This window comes from Mauremys mutica, chromosome 1, assembly GCF_020497125.1.
Source record: "Mauremys mutica isolate MM-2020 ecotype Southern chromosome 1, ASM2049712v1, whole genome shotgun sequence".
In the NCBI taxonomy this organism is placed as follows: domain Eukaryota; kingdom Metazoa; phylum Chordata; order Testudines; family Geoemydidae; genus Mauremys; species Mauremys mutica.
This window is the reverse complement of record NC_059072.1, coordinates 212,914,009-212,930,177: the sequence shown is the minus strand read 5'-3', so window position 1 is coordinate 212,930,177 and position 16,169 is coordinate 212,914,009. Positions and strand designations below refer to the sequence as shown.

Sequence of the window (16,169 nt, the reverse complement as noted above, 5' to 3'; positions counted from 1 at the left end):
GCAGCTCTTTTTGATGATGTATGGGGCAATATTAAAAGGCCCTAGAAGCAGCAGTGTCAAGCCTGCCTAAGTTGAAAAAAAGTTAGCATAGAGGGGTCATTTGAGAATGGTCAGATCAGATGTAAAAGGAGGAGGGAAATTGAAAAGATATGAGGGATCCTGAAGGTAAATTAGAAATCTTGTCAACTTCAGTTTAGGCTGAAAGTTGAAAATGCTGTTTTCTAGAAGTTAGGAACCTAAATACCTTTGTGGATGTTTGCCTTGGCTCTTACAGGTTGCAGTGATTTTGTTTGGAAAACAGTTTTTAATACAAATGTGTTTGTAAATAAAAATACAATTATGGTACTCAAAATATAGTTCCTAATTTAAAACTCCATTTCTAAGTCACTTTTTAAAATTACACTTCATTTTAAAATGCGAAAGAATTTTTTAATAAAACAGACACCACCCAGTTTGGGCCTCGTGCCTCAGAATGCACTCTGGGTCATCAAGGAAAACTTCATACATTATCATATGTTACTGTAGACAAAAAGAGATAGGGGGCAGACACACATGGTAACTAATGCGAGTCATAAGGTTGCCTGAACATCAAAGAGGTCAGATGACAGGGTACAAAGAACTAAGTTTCAATGGTTTCTGGAGTGATCAGAATCCAGGCTGGTTCTTGTTCATAGCTGGCTAGTGCATAATATGTATGCACACACTCAGCACTGCCAAACCCTTGTGTTCACTAATCATGAGTCAGGTATCCCAAAAGCATGAGATCGCAAAGTATATATATTTATATTTTCACATTCTTTTTACTTGCCTTATAATTCCTGAACTTTCAGAGTGTACCTAGGGCATATTTTTAAGCTTTTCTCCATAGCCATGTGGGTTGCAAACTTACTTTAAAAAAAATGAATGCTGAAATTCTCACATAATCTCCTGACTCCAGGAGCTGGGGCTTTAAGTAAAAGACCAACTATCATGAGATTTGCAATAAAATCATGGGAGTTGGCAACAGTGCATATTGTATTCAGCTGTAACTAGTACGGTGCCTTGCTTAAAGAAAAATATAGCAATCTATACTCTAAAAGTGCATGTACAGTACCTAGAACAAGCAGGTCCTGGGCCATAACCAAGGCTGCTAAATTCTACGGCAATATAAATAATATAATAAAAAGATGTGTTTGCTGGTGATTCTGCTTTCATTTCAGTATTTTTTAAAAAGTAATAGTTAAAGAGGAAGCCTAGTGACAAAGTAGTTTTGTCAAGGAAACAAATATTTTTATACTTTATTATATTATTAATTATTATTTTTTATTATTACACATTACCTGATTGTACCTAAGGCTGTGTTGGGATTTTGTGGCTCCCAAATGAGTCAGATGCTGGGCAGAATCAAGGGTCTTCGATTCAATTTGATTCAATTCAACAAGGCTTTATTCAATGTGCACAAAGGGAGAGCCCCTGGTACAAAAATCAGCCAGAGTCCCTCCAGCAAGGAGCCCCTCCCATTGCTATTTGATAGCACATGGCACTTACAAAACAAGTTACATAACACAAACCTCTAACCAATCATATTTAACCTTTCCATACATGGCTTTGTTCATCACATGCTTATACTTCTTCACTCCACATGTTGAGCACACGCCTCTCCCCTGGGCCTTTTCTAGAATGTTCCTAGGGTGGCGAGCCCAGGGCCGGCTCCTGGTACCAGCATTCCAAGCTGGTGCTTGGGGCGGCATTCTGCAAGGGGCGGCAGTCCCTGTTCTTTTGCCCCCAAGCAGCACGCCGAATTGCCGCCATGGAGGGCGGGGGCAGTCCGTGTGCCCTTAGGGAGGCAGGCGCGTTTCCACGGTGGTGGCAATTCGGGGGCAGCTTCTATGTTTAGCTGTCCGTGGGGGCTTCAGCTAAACATAGAAGCTGCCGCCGAATTGCCGAAGCCGCGGTAACGTGCCTGCCTCCCTAAGGGCATATGGACTGCCCCCGCCATCTGCGGAGGCAATTCGGCGCGCTGCTTGGGGCGGTGAAAACTGTAGAGCCGGCCCTGGGCGAGCCACAGCATGCTTCTTTCTGCATACATACCTTGTAAATCACATTTTATTTAAAATGAACACAAGCGTACCCTTCAGCTGCTATATTTGTATTGAAGGCCAAACTGAAATACTCTTGTCACTACTGAGCTTGGAACTGGTACAGCTGTAGTCCTGCCATTGATTTCAGTGGACTTTGAACTGGGCCCTTTTCTTGCCAGTTCACATTGCATTCTATAGCTGTACAATACTGCTGCCAAATGCTGAGGGAACAAATGACTGTATGTATATGAGCCTTAATTTTCCTTCTGTCTGTGGTACTGATACACCCTCCCCCTAACCTCCATCACTGTAGCATCTGAGTACTTCATAATCATTAATGTCTTTATTTAGCCGCACAACACCCCTATGAGGTAGAGAAGTATTATTATCTCCACTTCCCAGATGAGGAACTGAGAAATTAATGGCCAGATTTTCAAAGGTATTTAGGTGCCTAATGACAGAGAGAGGTGTCTAATGGGATTTTTAGAAATCCTTAAGAAGGTTAGGTGTCTAACTCTCATTTTATTTCAATGAGAGTTAAGCATCTAATCAGCTTAGGTACTTTGAACATCTGGCCCCAAATTGGGTTGCCAAGGTCACACAGGAGATCAGTAGCAGAGTAGGCAATTGAATCCAGCAGGTCTCTCAAGTCCCAGCCTAACCCCCCCTAACCATTGGACCATTCTGCCTCTTTGATTAAATTATTTTCTCTGCTGTCAGCAATACTTCACTATGAGAGGGCAAAAAAATAAAGCAGATTTTCCTTGCAAAAACACTTTAGCAATTTATAGAGCATTGCCCCAACTAGGCTGGGCATATGGCATGTCCCCTTGCCTTCTCCATAAAGAATATCAAAGAAACAGTGAGAGACAAGGTTGGTGAGGTGATATCTTTTATTGGCCCAACTTCTGTTGGTGAAGGACGAGCTTTTGAGCTACACAGAGCTTCTTCAGCATTTTACCCTTCAACAGAAGTTGGTCCAATAAAATATTTATTTCACTCACCTTGTTTCTCTAATATTTTGGGACCAACAGGCTAGAACAACACTGTACATAAAGAAACCTATAGGCCATTAAATAAAAAGACAACATTTTTCTTGTTGATTACTTAGGAAACTTTAGAAAGGTTTGGACTAGTTTATGGGATCATTACAAAATAATAAACAAATGTGATCATGAAAAACAGAAAATTGGAACAAGATTAAATAACAAAGAAACGAGGATCAAATCTTCTTCTAAAGTCAATGGGAAAATGCTCATTATTTTCAGTTGAGTCAGGTTAAAACCAAAGTTGCCAAGAATATATGAAGCTTCTAGATGAGTTTCTGAATGTAGCTGAGAAAAAAATGTGATCAAAGGAGCACATTTTTCAGTACCATAATTCACCAAGTATAGGGTGACCATACATCCCGTTTTTGGTCAGGACGGTCCATTTTTTAAGTCCTGTCCCGACCATCCTGACTTTTTTTGGCAAAAGTGGGCATTTGTCCCATTTGCTTTTGCCAACTTGATCAGTTGGCAAGAGCAAACAGAATGCCCACTTTTGCCCAAAAGGTATGGTGCGGAGGAATGTGCGGGGTGCGGGGAGGCGAATGGCTATGCCAGCCCCATGCAGGCAGGGCTCAAACTAGCGGTGAGCATGCCCCAGCCTCGCGAGGGGGTGGGAGGGTGGTGGCCAGGGCTCAGGCGAGCAGCTTGGGCCAGCCTGGCAGGCGGGGAGGGGGACACCTTGGGCTAGCCCCATGCAGTGTCCCATTTTCCCTTTAGGAAATATGGTCACCCTAACCAAATATTGTAAGCAGCTTAAGACGAAGGAGTAAATTTCCAGAGACAAACAAAATGATTAAACTCTTTAACCTCATTGGGAATCTTACATGTAGAGCACCGTGGCACAATTGAAAAGTTTACTCCTAAAAGGCAAACAATTTTAGAATACATACAAATAAATTTAGCTGCTCCGCATTCTTCTTAGTTTTATCTGCCATCTTACTCTCATGTACAAATTCCTAATAGCATGGTATTGTTAAGAAATAATATTGATACTGCCATAATGTAATGCTCCCTCGTGCAAATGCACAATGAGTTGAGCAACTGACCTTGTGAGAAACACCTATCTGTAGAATCTGAATAAGGGGAGATTCAACCTCAGCTCTGAGCTGGCTCAAATTTCACAACTAGGAAAATGCAAGATAAGGTTGCCTTATCATGATACTACCTTTGCTCTCTCCCTGAAGCATAAGGCATTCTCTGCTTCATGTAACTTCAGATCAGTTGACTTTGCTTCCAGGATTAAGGCAACTTTCATTCTAAAAGAAAATGCTCTTCAGTTTGAGGAACCTGCTCAATGCTGCAACTTTAAGAAAGAGCAGCAAGCAACTGGTGCGACATTTTCGGTAAGTGTATCATTTAGATTTGTCCTTCAGTTAGCAACATTGAATCATAAACCTGGAAACTAAAGTAATGAGTTCTGTAGAGAGATCAGTATCTCAGCTAAAGGCCTCCTTCAGTGTTCTTAGAGCTGTTTTGCCCTTTGTTTTCAGGCAGCAGACTGTAATTGCACATGAGACTGGAGGGTTTTTATCCTTTCACTTTTCAGTCCTTGTGGAATCACATTACATTCTTTGCAAATGGTTAGGAGCACACACTGAAATATTTGTTTTTTCTTAAATTCAATTAATCTCTGGAGGTACCATCATCACATATCATAAACACCCAATCACATATGCACAGATCCTATTAAACCATAAAAGACATTTTCATTTGTCTTCTTTCTCCTTTGGACCAGTTTGAAAATATTTTCTGAGCTCTCTGATTTATTCGTCCCCCCATATGAAGGATGCCCTGTAGTAGTCCAGCTTTGCATATGCATTGCTGGTGACTAGCAAAATCTTGCTTTGGTTAGCAAACTTGATATGGAAGTCATTATGGGGAAATAACTACAGTGGCTCCCCTTTCTCAAATGTGGCCACCTAACTTAATTGGGCTCTTTATGCTATTTTTACAGACTCACTTTTTGAGCCATAACTACCCTCTAAATCAGATTATAAGGGAGACTATGTTAACACAACCATTACAAACGTAAGATATCACCATAAGCTCGGATCAATGCCAGCTAACCAAATGATGGTTTAGAGCTCAAGGAAGTCAACCAGTTATTATAATGATTGAAGGAAATTGCCATTCCCATTTGAAGAGAGAAAAACCATTTGGCTTATGATTTTTCACATTACACTTTAATTTTGCTTCCCTGTATACCAACTGCCACTAGTATTTATTTGGTCAGTAATGCCTCATTTGAAAAGACATTGGCAGCACTGAAAGGAACACTACACATTGCTGAAGACCATAGCTAATAAATCTCGGAAAGCAGTATGGGTCATGCAGAATTTGAATGAAATTTAGTTAGGGCTGGAAACAATAAAATGTTAGAGACAACTCAGTGAGGGAGAGTGGAGTGACTGAGCAGCAAGGGGTTGCAGAGCCATAGAAGTAGAACTAATGCATGGGCCCCAAAGTCTGGTGACATTTAACATTAGGCTTAAGATGATCTGCTAAAAACCTGGGAGTTAAATATTAGAATATTTCCATTTGCTCCCCAGAGCCATTCGGAAAAAAGCAAACAACCAAACAAAACCCCATGCTATCTCTTTATGTTCCAATCAGCTCAGTGACCTGCTCACCCTGCCCTAATCTAAAAAAGAGAAACAATTAAGAATCAAAGTTTCCTTACAGTATATATCCATAAAAGTTAGAAGCAGAATCACACTTAAGCTGTTATTTATCTGCCTTGCTATTTTATTTTTCATGAGATTGAGCCTTCATTGGATAGTTTTCACTAAGTCAAATCTGCTCTTCAGCGCCCAGGTATATGTCAGTGTGTATCTTGTAAAATCAGCTAGAGCACTTGAATATACATGCAAGTCAAGGATTTTGCTGGTTATACCATAACCTGTATTGGTTGCAAAGATAGCACTGAGTGCTTTGTGTGAGTTTTAGTTGTTTTCTCAGTTGTTCAATTTGAAATTTTATTTTATTGCTTTATTGTTATAGTATTTTATTTTTAAGTTTTGCTAGACAAAGTTATAAATAGATCTTGTTAGCCCACAAAACCTATCCCTTCAGAAATATCTCACTAAGACCAACAGAACATAGATTTAAAAATTAGGATCTACTAGTCTGTTGGTTTAACAAATACTGTGAACTTCAAAGAGCCAGATTTCCAAAGGGATTTAAGCATCTAGATATATGGCTAGGCATCTAGTGGGATTTACAAAATCTCCTAACCATGAGAGTTAGGTGCTTTTGTATATTGCACTAGATGACTAACTATTAGAGCTAGCAGGAAAATGGAATTTCTCTCCGAGTGGGAAATGTCCATGTTTTGGAGAGAAAAAAATTGTTCCAAGTCAGGGCAATGTCAAAAAAATAAAAAATATTCTGGAGAGGAAAATTCTAAAAAATTCCTTTCTGGGAGAACCAGAAATGGGAGCTTTCAGCTTGCTCCTGGCTGGCTGCATGACTCCCAGGGCAGCTGCCTCTTTGTGTTGCCTGACTCCTCAGAGAGCTGTCTGCTTGCAGAGTTAGGACGCTCCAGGTGGCAGCTGCCCATCACGCTGGGGAGCCTGGGCTAGCAGGAAACTAGGCAGGCTGGTTTCTATGGAAAGTTTCAATGGACTTAGTACCTTCCCGCAGAATGTTTCCACAAAACAGCATTTTCTGGAGGAAAAGTTATGTCAGAAAATTTTCAACCAGCTCTAGTACACATGTCTTTAGGAGCCTATCTTTGTAAACCTGGCTCAGAGCTACTAAAATACAACTAATAGATGTTTGTTACTAAGAAAATGTAAAATAATTATGGGTGAGGTTTCCAAAAGTGCTCCAGGTTGGCCTTTCTCTGCTCCCATGGAAGTCAGTTAGTGTTTTACCATTGACTTTGCACAGTTATACCAATGCTTGTGAAATAGGATGGTTGTATTCCATCCTATACAACCCATCAGTGTCAGATTTAAAAAATAATATGGGCTACTCTAGGGTGACCATACGTCCTGTTTAGGCTGGGACAGTTCCTTTTTTAAGCCCTGTCAGTTGGCAAGAGCAAATGGGACAAATGCCCCCTTTTGCCAAAAAAGTGGGGTGCGGCTGAACATGTGAGGGGACAAGCGGTGATGCCAGCCCTATATACGGGGGAGGCAGGGCTCAAGCGAGCAGCCACACCAGCCCCAGCCTTGCACAGCGGGGGCAGACAGGGCTCGCAAACAGAGATGCCAGCCTTGTGTGGGTATGGGTGCTCGGGCCAGCCCCGTGTGGAGGGAGTACGAGGACTTGGGCGAATGGCTCAGGACAGACCCATGGGGATTGGAGGGCACTCAGGCTAGCCCCACATGGAGTCCCATTTTCTCTTTGGTAAATACTGTCATAAGGCTACTTGTGTGTTCCATGTCCTGCCTATGCCAGGGGGATTGTAGAAAAAGAGTCCCACTATTTTGACATGATGGTAAAGACAGCAGAAGCCACCACAGCTTCACTGGGCACTGGTGATCCCATTCAGCTCAACTGCTAGTAGCACTCCTGGGAATTTTTTTTCGCAATTCCTGGCCTCAAAGACTTGTCAGCTGGAAGCAGTTGCAACTGAGCATTGGCTTGAAGCTGAATTCAGGAATGAACTGGAGTTGGAGGTATTTGCAAATAAAACCCCACCAACTCCATTCATTTATTACTTTATTCTTCTTGGTGTTTTGACTCTGATCTAATTAAAGTCACTGCAGTTAATGAGAAAGACATACTTGGCTTAGGACCTCCTAAACTTTAGTACTAGTGAAGTGCAAGTTGTGTTACAATAAAGAGAGTTGCAGATATAATCAGTCTCTGTTTAGCAGAGAAAGGGTTAAATTACATATCAGTCTCCATTATTCGGTTTAAGGTTAAAGGAATATTGGCTTTACTCGGCTATTTGATCAAGTCATGTGCCATTTAAGATAACATGAACTTTGCAGTGTCACTTCGGTGGGAGACTATAAACATTCCATTTCATCAATGAGCCCTCAATCCTACCCCCTCATCAAATATTGAGCAATGAGCTGCTGGATTCTCTTATTGGCAATATCAGTTTCTGGAAATGAATTTGAAAATGTGTGCATGTGGTTCACAAAGCAAACATTATTTATATCCATAGGAGCAGTCCTGGGCCAGCACCCCAGAGTTGGGATTGGGAAAAAGAGCACAAGGAGCCATTTTGTCCCGACTCTTTGCACCCCTGTTCAAAACAAGCTACAATGCAGCCTTAAGTGTTTAACCAGACCCTGAGTGGTTTTCTACATTTGGGTTTATTTGATTATATAACCCAGATTCAAATATTAGAAGTTACAAGAAACAAAATCAGTTTCATGGATGATAATAAGAGAGATGGTTACAATGGTGATTAATATAGCGAACAGTGCAGTGTTGTGGATGTGTGAGATAGGGTGACCAGATGTCCTGATTTTATAGGGACAGTCCCAATTTTGGGGGCTTTTTCTTATATAGGCACCTATTACCCTCCACCCTCATCCCAATTTTTTACACTTGCTATCTGGTCACTCTAGTGTGAGTTGAAAAGTCACAAACTAATTATCACAGGCCATGAAGGTTATCTTGCTGCATCAAATGATGGTAGTGAAAGAAGGTTAGCTGGTTGTACATTAGCTTTAGCATGCGTAACAAATTAATACCCAATGACAAAGAGCCTGTTTTTCGTGTAGGTCTGGGCAACCAATGCAAACTAATGTTAATCTGAAAGGTCGTGACCTCCTAACTCTGCAAAATTACACAGCAGAAGAAATAAAGTATTTGCTATGGACAGCATCAGATTTGAAACAAAGAATAAAGGACAAGGGAGAGGTATGTAAAATTTCAATTAAAATCCACTTTGCTTGTTCAGTCACTCAGCTCACCAAATCAAGATTCTCATACAAGATAATGTGAATCAGCAACTAAACTGGCTTGTCCTAAACAACCACTTCAACCCTTAATTAGTGTAAATTGTATACATCAAATGAAGGGCCAGCCAGTAAAAGGCAAAATGTTGTTCTTTGGATGCAGTAGGGGATTTATGCTGTTCAAAAGTGTGTACCCCTTATCTAATTCCCAGTTATTGGATATTCCCAATGATTTCACTTAGGCTACATGCAGAAGTAAAGGTTTACAGGAATAGGAGCATTATTCTGTATGTAGTGCAGGAGCAAGATAAGAATCGGAGATCTCTTTCATTTGTTTAAAACAATAAAACAAAAACAAAAATGAAGATGCCTTTTGCCCCTAGAACTTTCTGTTTCTCTCAAACTCTTCCCAATGCTAGTGACGGCTTTGGAGGGGCAGGGGATTAGAAATGATACAGTGAGTGCTTTTATTATTAATTTCCTGCGGCCATTAAACTGTGAAGCAAATGTTAGATAATGGATAATGAGTGAACAATTTTCCAAATCCCTTTCCGTTCTTATTTTTCAGTATTTGCCTTTGTTGCAAGGAAAATCTTTAGCCATGATTTTTGAGAAAAGAAGTACCCGAACAAGATTATCCACAGAAACAGGTAAATCTAGACAAAACCATGTTATAATAAATATTTTCTCTGCAGAGTACATTTGTCCATATCATGAAACCATTACTTAATCATGTAGTTAGCAGTTTCTTCTGCAGAGACATGGGAGGTTGGAGAGCAGCAAGGATGAAAGTCAAGTCTGAGGAGAATGGCAGTTTACTCCACAGTGTGAGCAGTGTCTTGTTTCGTTATGCCTCATTAATACTACAGGCACATCTCTTTGACCACTAAAATCCCCCAGGGTCAACTCTAAACAAGTTAGAACTGAAATAAAACAACATGAAAACCTTCTGCTTTCTGATGTGAGTTTCATGCCATATTAGCTGGCTGTACACTTTCCCTTCACTCATTTTAGCAAGTAACACCAATTGAATTCTGCACAGGCTGTCATAACTAACATCTTTCTAATTTATTATGCATGACTGTTGTCAATATCAAGGCTTGTCTACATGGAAACTTAGTGTGCGGTAAGCCAGGATGTGAACGCAAGCCTGCCATGTGTTAAGTCGCCATGTAGACCCTGCTTCTGTGCCCTACAGGTTCTGTAGTGTGCTTTGACATACTGTTGTTTGACACAGCGGTATGCCAGAGCACAATATGGAATTTTTAGTGAGTGGCAGCAAGGTCCCTACAACTAGTTAGTGTGCAGAAAGCTAGTGCACTGTCCATTCACACACTGGCTTGCTGCACACTCAGGATCCATTTAGACAAGCCCTCAGAGTATGTATTTAGACCGAGAATCATAACAACATCTTGATTTAAATTAGAGAACAAAGAAAAAACCCATGACTACCTCTAGAGAAACAAGCTTGGGATGGGATGGAGAAATGGGGATATTGGCCTAATAATACCAGGCACAGTAGACGTGGATGCCAAAAGAATAAACATCTACATAATTCTATTCATATACGTAGAAGATGCTTACATGTTTGCAGGATTGGGACCATAATATTTTTGCACAGACCCAACCATTCTAACTTTGGATCCAAGAAATCATTTAGGATTGGTATCCTCTTTATGAAAACATTTATACCCACGATGTGGAGAAATCTTTTCTCTTCCCACATTTACACTGAAGTAAACTGTACTGGGCCCAACCTCCCTCAAGTAGAATTGTCCCATGTAAGGGACAAGTAACTTTGTAAGGCCCCTCTCACTGAGTTTCATCCAGATTTCTCTGTAAGAAGCAAGGGAGAACACAGGAAGAAGGGGAGGAAGGAACAGACTGTTCTGCTCTCAAGTCTGAAGATTCCCCCAATATACATATGACTCTTAAGTAATTTGTGGTGCTACAGGTGTCCACATGGAGGTCCTGTGTCTTCCTGCTGGCTCCATGCCCCTCTCTACTCCTCCTTCCAGATCACAATCAGCATAGCTTCAGAGGGGTTTCAACCCCTGACCAATGTACTGACAACTCTCTTTAAGGTCGGCCATCCCCCTTATACATCAGACCTCCTAGAGCCACCTATTGTTGGTCTCCTGCACTCGTGCACCAGGCATATGTCATACTGTTCCCTGCACTCCCTCCTCCATCTAGCACAGATACAGGCATCGTGTTGTCCTTTGCTTCTAAGATCTGGCTTCTACAGCAGATTCAAGTATTTCCCTCCCTCTGCCTCCACAGTAATTCTGTACATCCCAGCTGCTATTTAAGATGAAATGGTAGCTTCCTCTGAAATCATAACAAAATGCCTCACACTCCTGTGTTGTGAAATAAATTCACTTCCTAACAATTTTCTAAAGCGTAAGTGAGGCCTACAATGGTTATTTGCAAGACTTCAGAGGCACACATTATCTCTAATGGCATTTCTCAGGTACAAATCACCCTGAGGTCTTGAAAAAGGTCACGTGTGTCCCAAGGCTTTGATAATCTGTCCTCATGGATTTGCATAAGCAAACATTACAACACTCCATGAAGTTGGTAGACAATTGAGCTGGAAATGACTGTATTTCACTATTGCATAGTGCAATATCTAAGGGCTTGGCTACACTTACAAGTTGCAGCGCTGGGAGTTACAGCGCTGGTCATGCAGCTGTGTAGGGCCAGCGCTGGAGTGTGGCCACACTGACAGCTACCAGCGCTGCAGTGTGGCCACACTTGCAGCACTTTCCAGCGCTGTATTGAGAGGTGCATTGTGGGCAGCTATCCCACAGAGCACCTCGTCCCATTTTGGCGCTGAGTATTGTGGGAAGGGGAAGGAAGTGTGCGGGTCATTCCGCTTCCTGTGCCAACGCCCCGTGGTGCATCGCTTCACATCCCAGCATTCACTCTTTCCAGCAATGTTTGGCGCCATTGTGAGTGTCTTTCTGTTTTACTCTCTGTGTGTGAATCGCGATTTCTGTGGCAAATGGAGCCCGAGCTGCTGAGGACTGTGCTGATGAGTGTTGCCAGCACAACACGTTTGGCAGTCGAGCTATTCCTTCAGCTCCAAAGTGATAGTGAGGAGTCTGACGATGATATCGATATCGATTCTCCTGCCGCGTGTGACACTAAAGTGCTTGTGGCATTCACGGAAATGCTCAGCACCGTTGAACGCCGCTTTTGGGCTCGGGAAAACAAGCACTGACTGGTGGGATCACATCGTCATGGAAGTCTGGGATGACGAGCAGTGGCTGCAGAACTTTCGTATGAGAAAAGCCACTTTTCATGGGACTGTGTGCTGAGCTCGCCCCCCACTCTGCGGCGCAAGGACACAAGATTGAGAGCTGCCCTGACAGTGGAAAAGCGGGGGTGGCTATTGCAATCTGGAAGCTGGCAACTCCAGACAGCTACCGGGTTCGGTCGGGAACCAGTTTTGGAGTGGGAAAGTCGACCGTTGGATATCGTTTTGATGCAAGTTTGCAAGGCAATTAATCGCATCCTGCTAAGAAAGACCGTGACTCTGGGGAGCGTGCAGGACACTGTGGATGGCTTTGCACAAATGGGTTTCCCTAACTGTGGAGGGGCGATAGATTGGGACGCATATTCCCTATTCTGGCCCCCCCCCACCCACCTGGCAATCAGAGTACGTTAATCGTAAGGGGTATTTCTCTATGGTTCTCCAGGCGCTTGTGGATCACCGTGGGCGTTTCATTGACATTTACACAGGCTGGCCTGGAAAGGTGCATGATGCACGCATCTTTCGGAACAGTGGCCTGTTCAGGAAGATGCAGGCAGGAAGATCACAGGAAGATCCCAGGAAGATCACAGTAGGGGACGTCGAAATGCCCATTGTGATCCTTGGAGACCCCGCTTACCCGTTACTGCCTTGGCTCATGAAACCCTATACAGGGAAGCTTGACAGGAGCAAGGACCGGTTCAACTACAGGCTGAGCCGGTGCCGAATGACTGTGGAGTGTGCTTTTGGCCGTTTAAAAGCTCGCTGGAGATCTCTGTATGGGAAGCTAGACTTGGGGGAAAGCAGCATCCCCGCGGTTATATCCGCTTGCTGTACCCTCCATAATATTTGTGAAGGGAAGGGTGAAACATTCAGTCAGGCATGGACCACCGAGGTTCAAGTCCTGGAGGCTGAATTATGCACAGCCAGAGAGCAGGCTAAATAGAGAGGCCCAGCACAGGGCTACAAGGATTAGGGATGCCTTGAGGGAAGAATTTGAGGCTGAAAGCCAACAGTAATGTTTGCTGCCTTGCATGGGAGTGAATTGCACTGTTTTACACTGTTATTCTATTACCCCTAAAATGATTTGCAGTGCCTCTTTCTTTACTGGGGCTAAGGTATCTTTCACTATCTGCTATAATAAAGACTGTTTTCAAAGCCAAGAATTGTTTTATTGAAAAGAAAAAAACTTCCTTGACAGACAGACACACAACATTTCATGAACACAATAGGGCAGGGGTGTGGGTTGGTGAACTGTACAGTCACAAGTTTGCATATGTCCTGTCTGGAGTGCTGTTTTAATGAATCCTGCACTTCAGGGTGCATATACTGCATGGTGATGGGGGTTGAGTGCAGAGGGTAAGGGTGGTGGTAGGTATCAGGGCTGGTTGGGGAACGTACAGGTGTTTGGAGGCAGCTGGTGGTGGTAAGAACCTGAATGCTGGGGAAAGGTGGTTTGAGCTGACATTGGGGCACAAGGCAAAAAGCTTTGGGACAGGGCGGGTGGGGGAGTAGCACGGTAGTGCTCTGCTTGCATGGCAACGAGTGACTCGATAGAGTCCGCTTGGCGCGACAGGATGCTTAGCAGCCGCTCTGTGCTTTTCCTCTTTGGCCACTGCATTTCTCTTGCGGATCCTGCTTTCCCTTCTCTCTCCCACTCCTTCAATTCTTTACTCTCTCTAGCAGAGTGATGAAGAACAGTTTTCAGCATGTCCTCTTTGCTCTTTCGGGGATTTTTTCTCAAATTTTGAAGCCTCTGTGATGTGGAACATCTGCTCAGTCCAGTAGTCAAGGTCACTGTAGAAGAAACCCAGAATGACAACATTTAACAGGGGCAGCATTGTATCCACTATCTCCAGACATGAATTGTTACACTGAGGGAGTTCTCACTTTAGCATTCTTTTCCCACACACATAACACAACAGAAGCCACGAAATGGTGAGTGAGGGGTGCTTATAGAGGGAGAAGTGGGGCTTGATTGATAGAGGGGAGCTGGTTGCTTCGGGTAATCTGGAGTGATAGAGGGGTTGAGTGAAGATGCAGCTGCAGGGGTGATCTTCACTATCTCCCTATCTCTTCACTAAAGTCTCCCAACATTTTTCACAGGAGTTAATCCTGGAAGATGTCTCCCTACTGCGAGTCACTAGGGAACAGCGGGAGGCTCTTTTACAGCAATGTGGATTCCGCCCGGGACCCTATGCGGCTTGCCTGTGTTCAGAAATGGTCCCCCCCCCCACTCGCAGCACAGTGGCGCGGACGCATCAGCGTGACTGGGACAAGGAACACAGTGGCTCTGCCTATAAACCTGCGCAGGCATATTGCCCACGCTCTGGCTGAAACTTTTGCTGAGATAACTGAAGCAGATTACCGCGACGTGATAGACCACATCAATGGGCTATTCTAGTCTGGCATGCATGCAGCCATAACCCCCCTTCCTCTCCAGAAACATTTCCACCCAGAAAATAAAAGCTGCTTACCGGTAACCCGCTCCTCTGCTTGTCCTTCTGCAACTGCTGGCTGCTGCGATTGGGTACTTTCCTCCTGGCTTGAGAAGAGCTCCTGGCTGCATGCCTCTAGGGACTCTGGGGTGTCTTCCCCCATCTCAGGAGCTTCACTCGCGGTTTCCTCCCCCCCCCCGCCGCCTCCGCCTCCGCATCCTCCGCCTCCTCCTCCTCCTGTCCCCCAGCCTGCTCAGAAGTGTCCATCGTTGTCCTGGGATTGGCAGTGGGGTCACCCCCAAGTATCGCGTCCATCTCCCTGTAAAAACGGCAGGTCGTGGGGGCAGCTCCGGATCGGTGATTGCCCTCGCGGGCTTTGTAATAGGAACTCTGCAGCTCTTTAACTTTCACCCTGCATTGCAGCGCGTCCCGATCATGGCCCCTATCCAGCAAGGACCTTGATACCTGCTCAAAGATATCGTAATTCCTACGGCTGGAGCGCAGCTGTGCCTGCACAGATTCCTCCCCCCAAACACTGATGAGGTCCATCAGCTCGCCATTGCTCCATGCTGGGGCTCGTTTGCCGCGTGGAGGCATGGTCACCTGGAAAGATTAACTGATTGCACTCCACACACACCTGGCTGCAGCAAACAGGAAGGAGATTTTAAAATTCCCGGGGCATTTAAAGGGCGGGTCACCTGAGGCAAGAGCAGTAGAGTGCAAACTGATGAGCAGAGTGGCTGAACAGGAATTCTGGGATAACTCCTTATTCCCTGGAGGACACTTAAAGCGCTGGTGAGTGTCCACACCTGCTGAGCAGCGCTGGATCACCAGCGCTGCACTCCTTATACCCCTGCCGGGATGGGTTTTCAGCCAGCGCTGCAGCCAAGGAGTTGCAGCGCTGGTTGTGCCCTGCAAGTGTGGACAGGGTGTAATTGCAGCGCTGGAAAGCCTCCACCAGCGCTGCAACTTGTAAGTGTAGCCAAGCCCTAAGAGAAAACTGGTGTGTGTTAACATTGTGGAATTGTTAAAAAAATAAAATAAAATAAAAATTCTTCCATTCTCATATTTTTAAAGAACTCGGTTCTTGAAAAATAAATACATGTTAATTTGCAGTGCTATATGAGAGCATATTTTACATTTGTAGTTCTTCCAACGTGTATTATTTCTAACTCAATATTCTGATAGGATTTGAAATGTAATGGAGAAATGGTCTTCTTTTGAACAAATATAATCTTGACGTTAATTTGATATGGAAGATTTCTAGTACATGTATTTTTTTAGCATGTTATTAAGATTAAAACTATTAGTGTAAGTTAAGAATAGTCAGTAACTTTCAGCCTTTGTAAAATAAACCTATTTTTTCAGAGCCTACCAAATATATTACTATCACTTCCTATTACTGTGGGAAATGTCATCTGTTTGCCGTCACAGTCCCATGCTCATTCTATGTAAACATACACATCGTCCGTGTATGTTGAAAAAAGGGCATTCCACATGGT

General features: G+C 43.5%; 1 protein-coding gene across 1 annotated transcript in view; it reads left to right on the top strand.

Moving 5' to 3' along the window:
- Window positions 1–4,296: 4,296 nt before the first annotated feature.
- Window positions 4,297–16,169, top strand: part of OTC (ornithine transcarbamylase) — a 42,013-nt gene continuing 30,140 nt past the window's right edge. Inside the window, exons 1-3 of the mRNA XM_045002724.1 lie at window positions 4,297–4,452; window positions 8,797–8,935; window positions 9,542–9,623. Coding sequence (XP_044858659.1) covers window positions 4,376–4,452; window positions 8,797–8,935; window positions 9,542–9,623 — 298 coding nt within the window. The 5' untranslated portion in view covers window positions 4,297–4,375. The remainder of the gene's footprint in view (window positions 4,453–8,796; window positions 8,936–9,541; window positions 9,624–16,169) is intronic.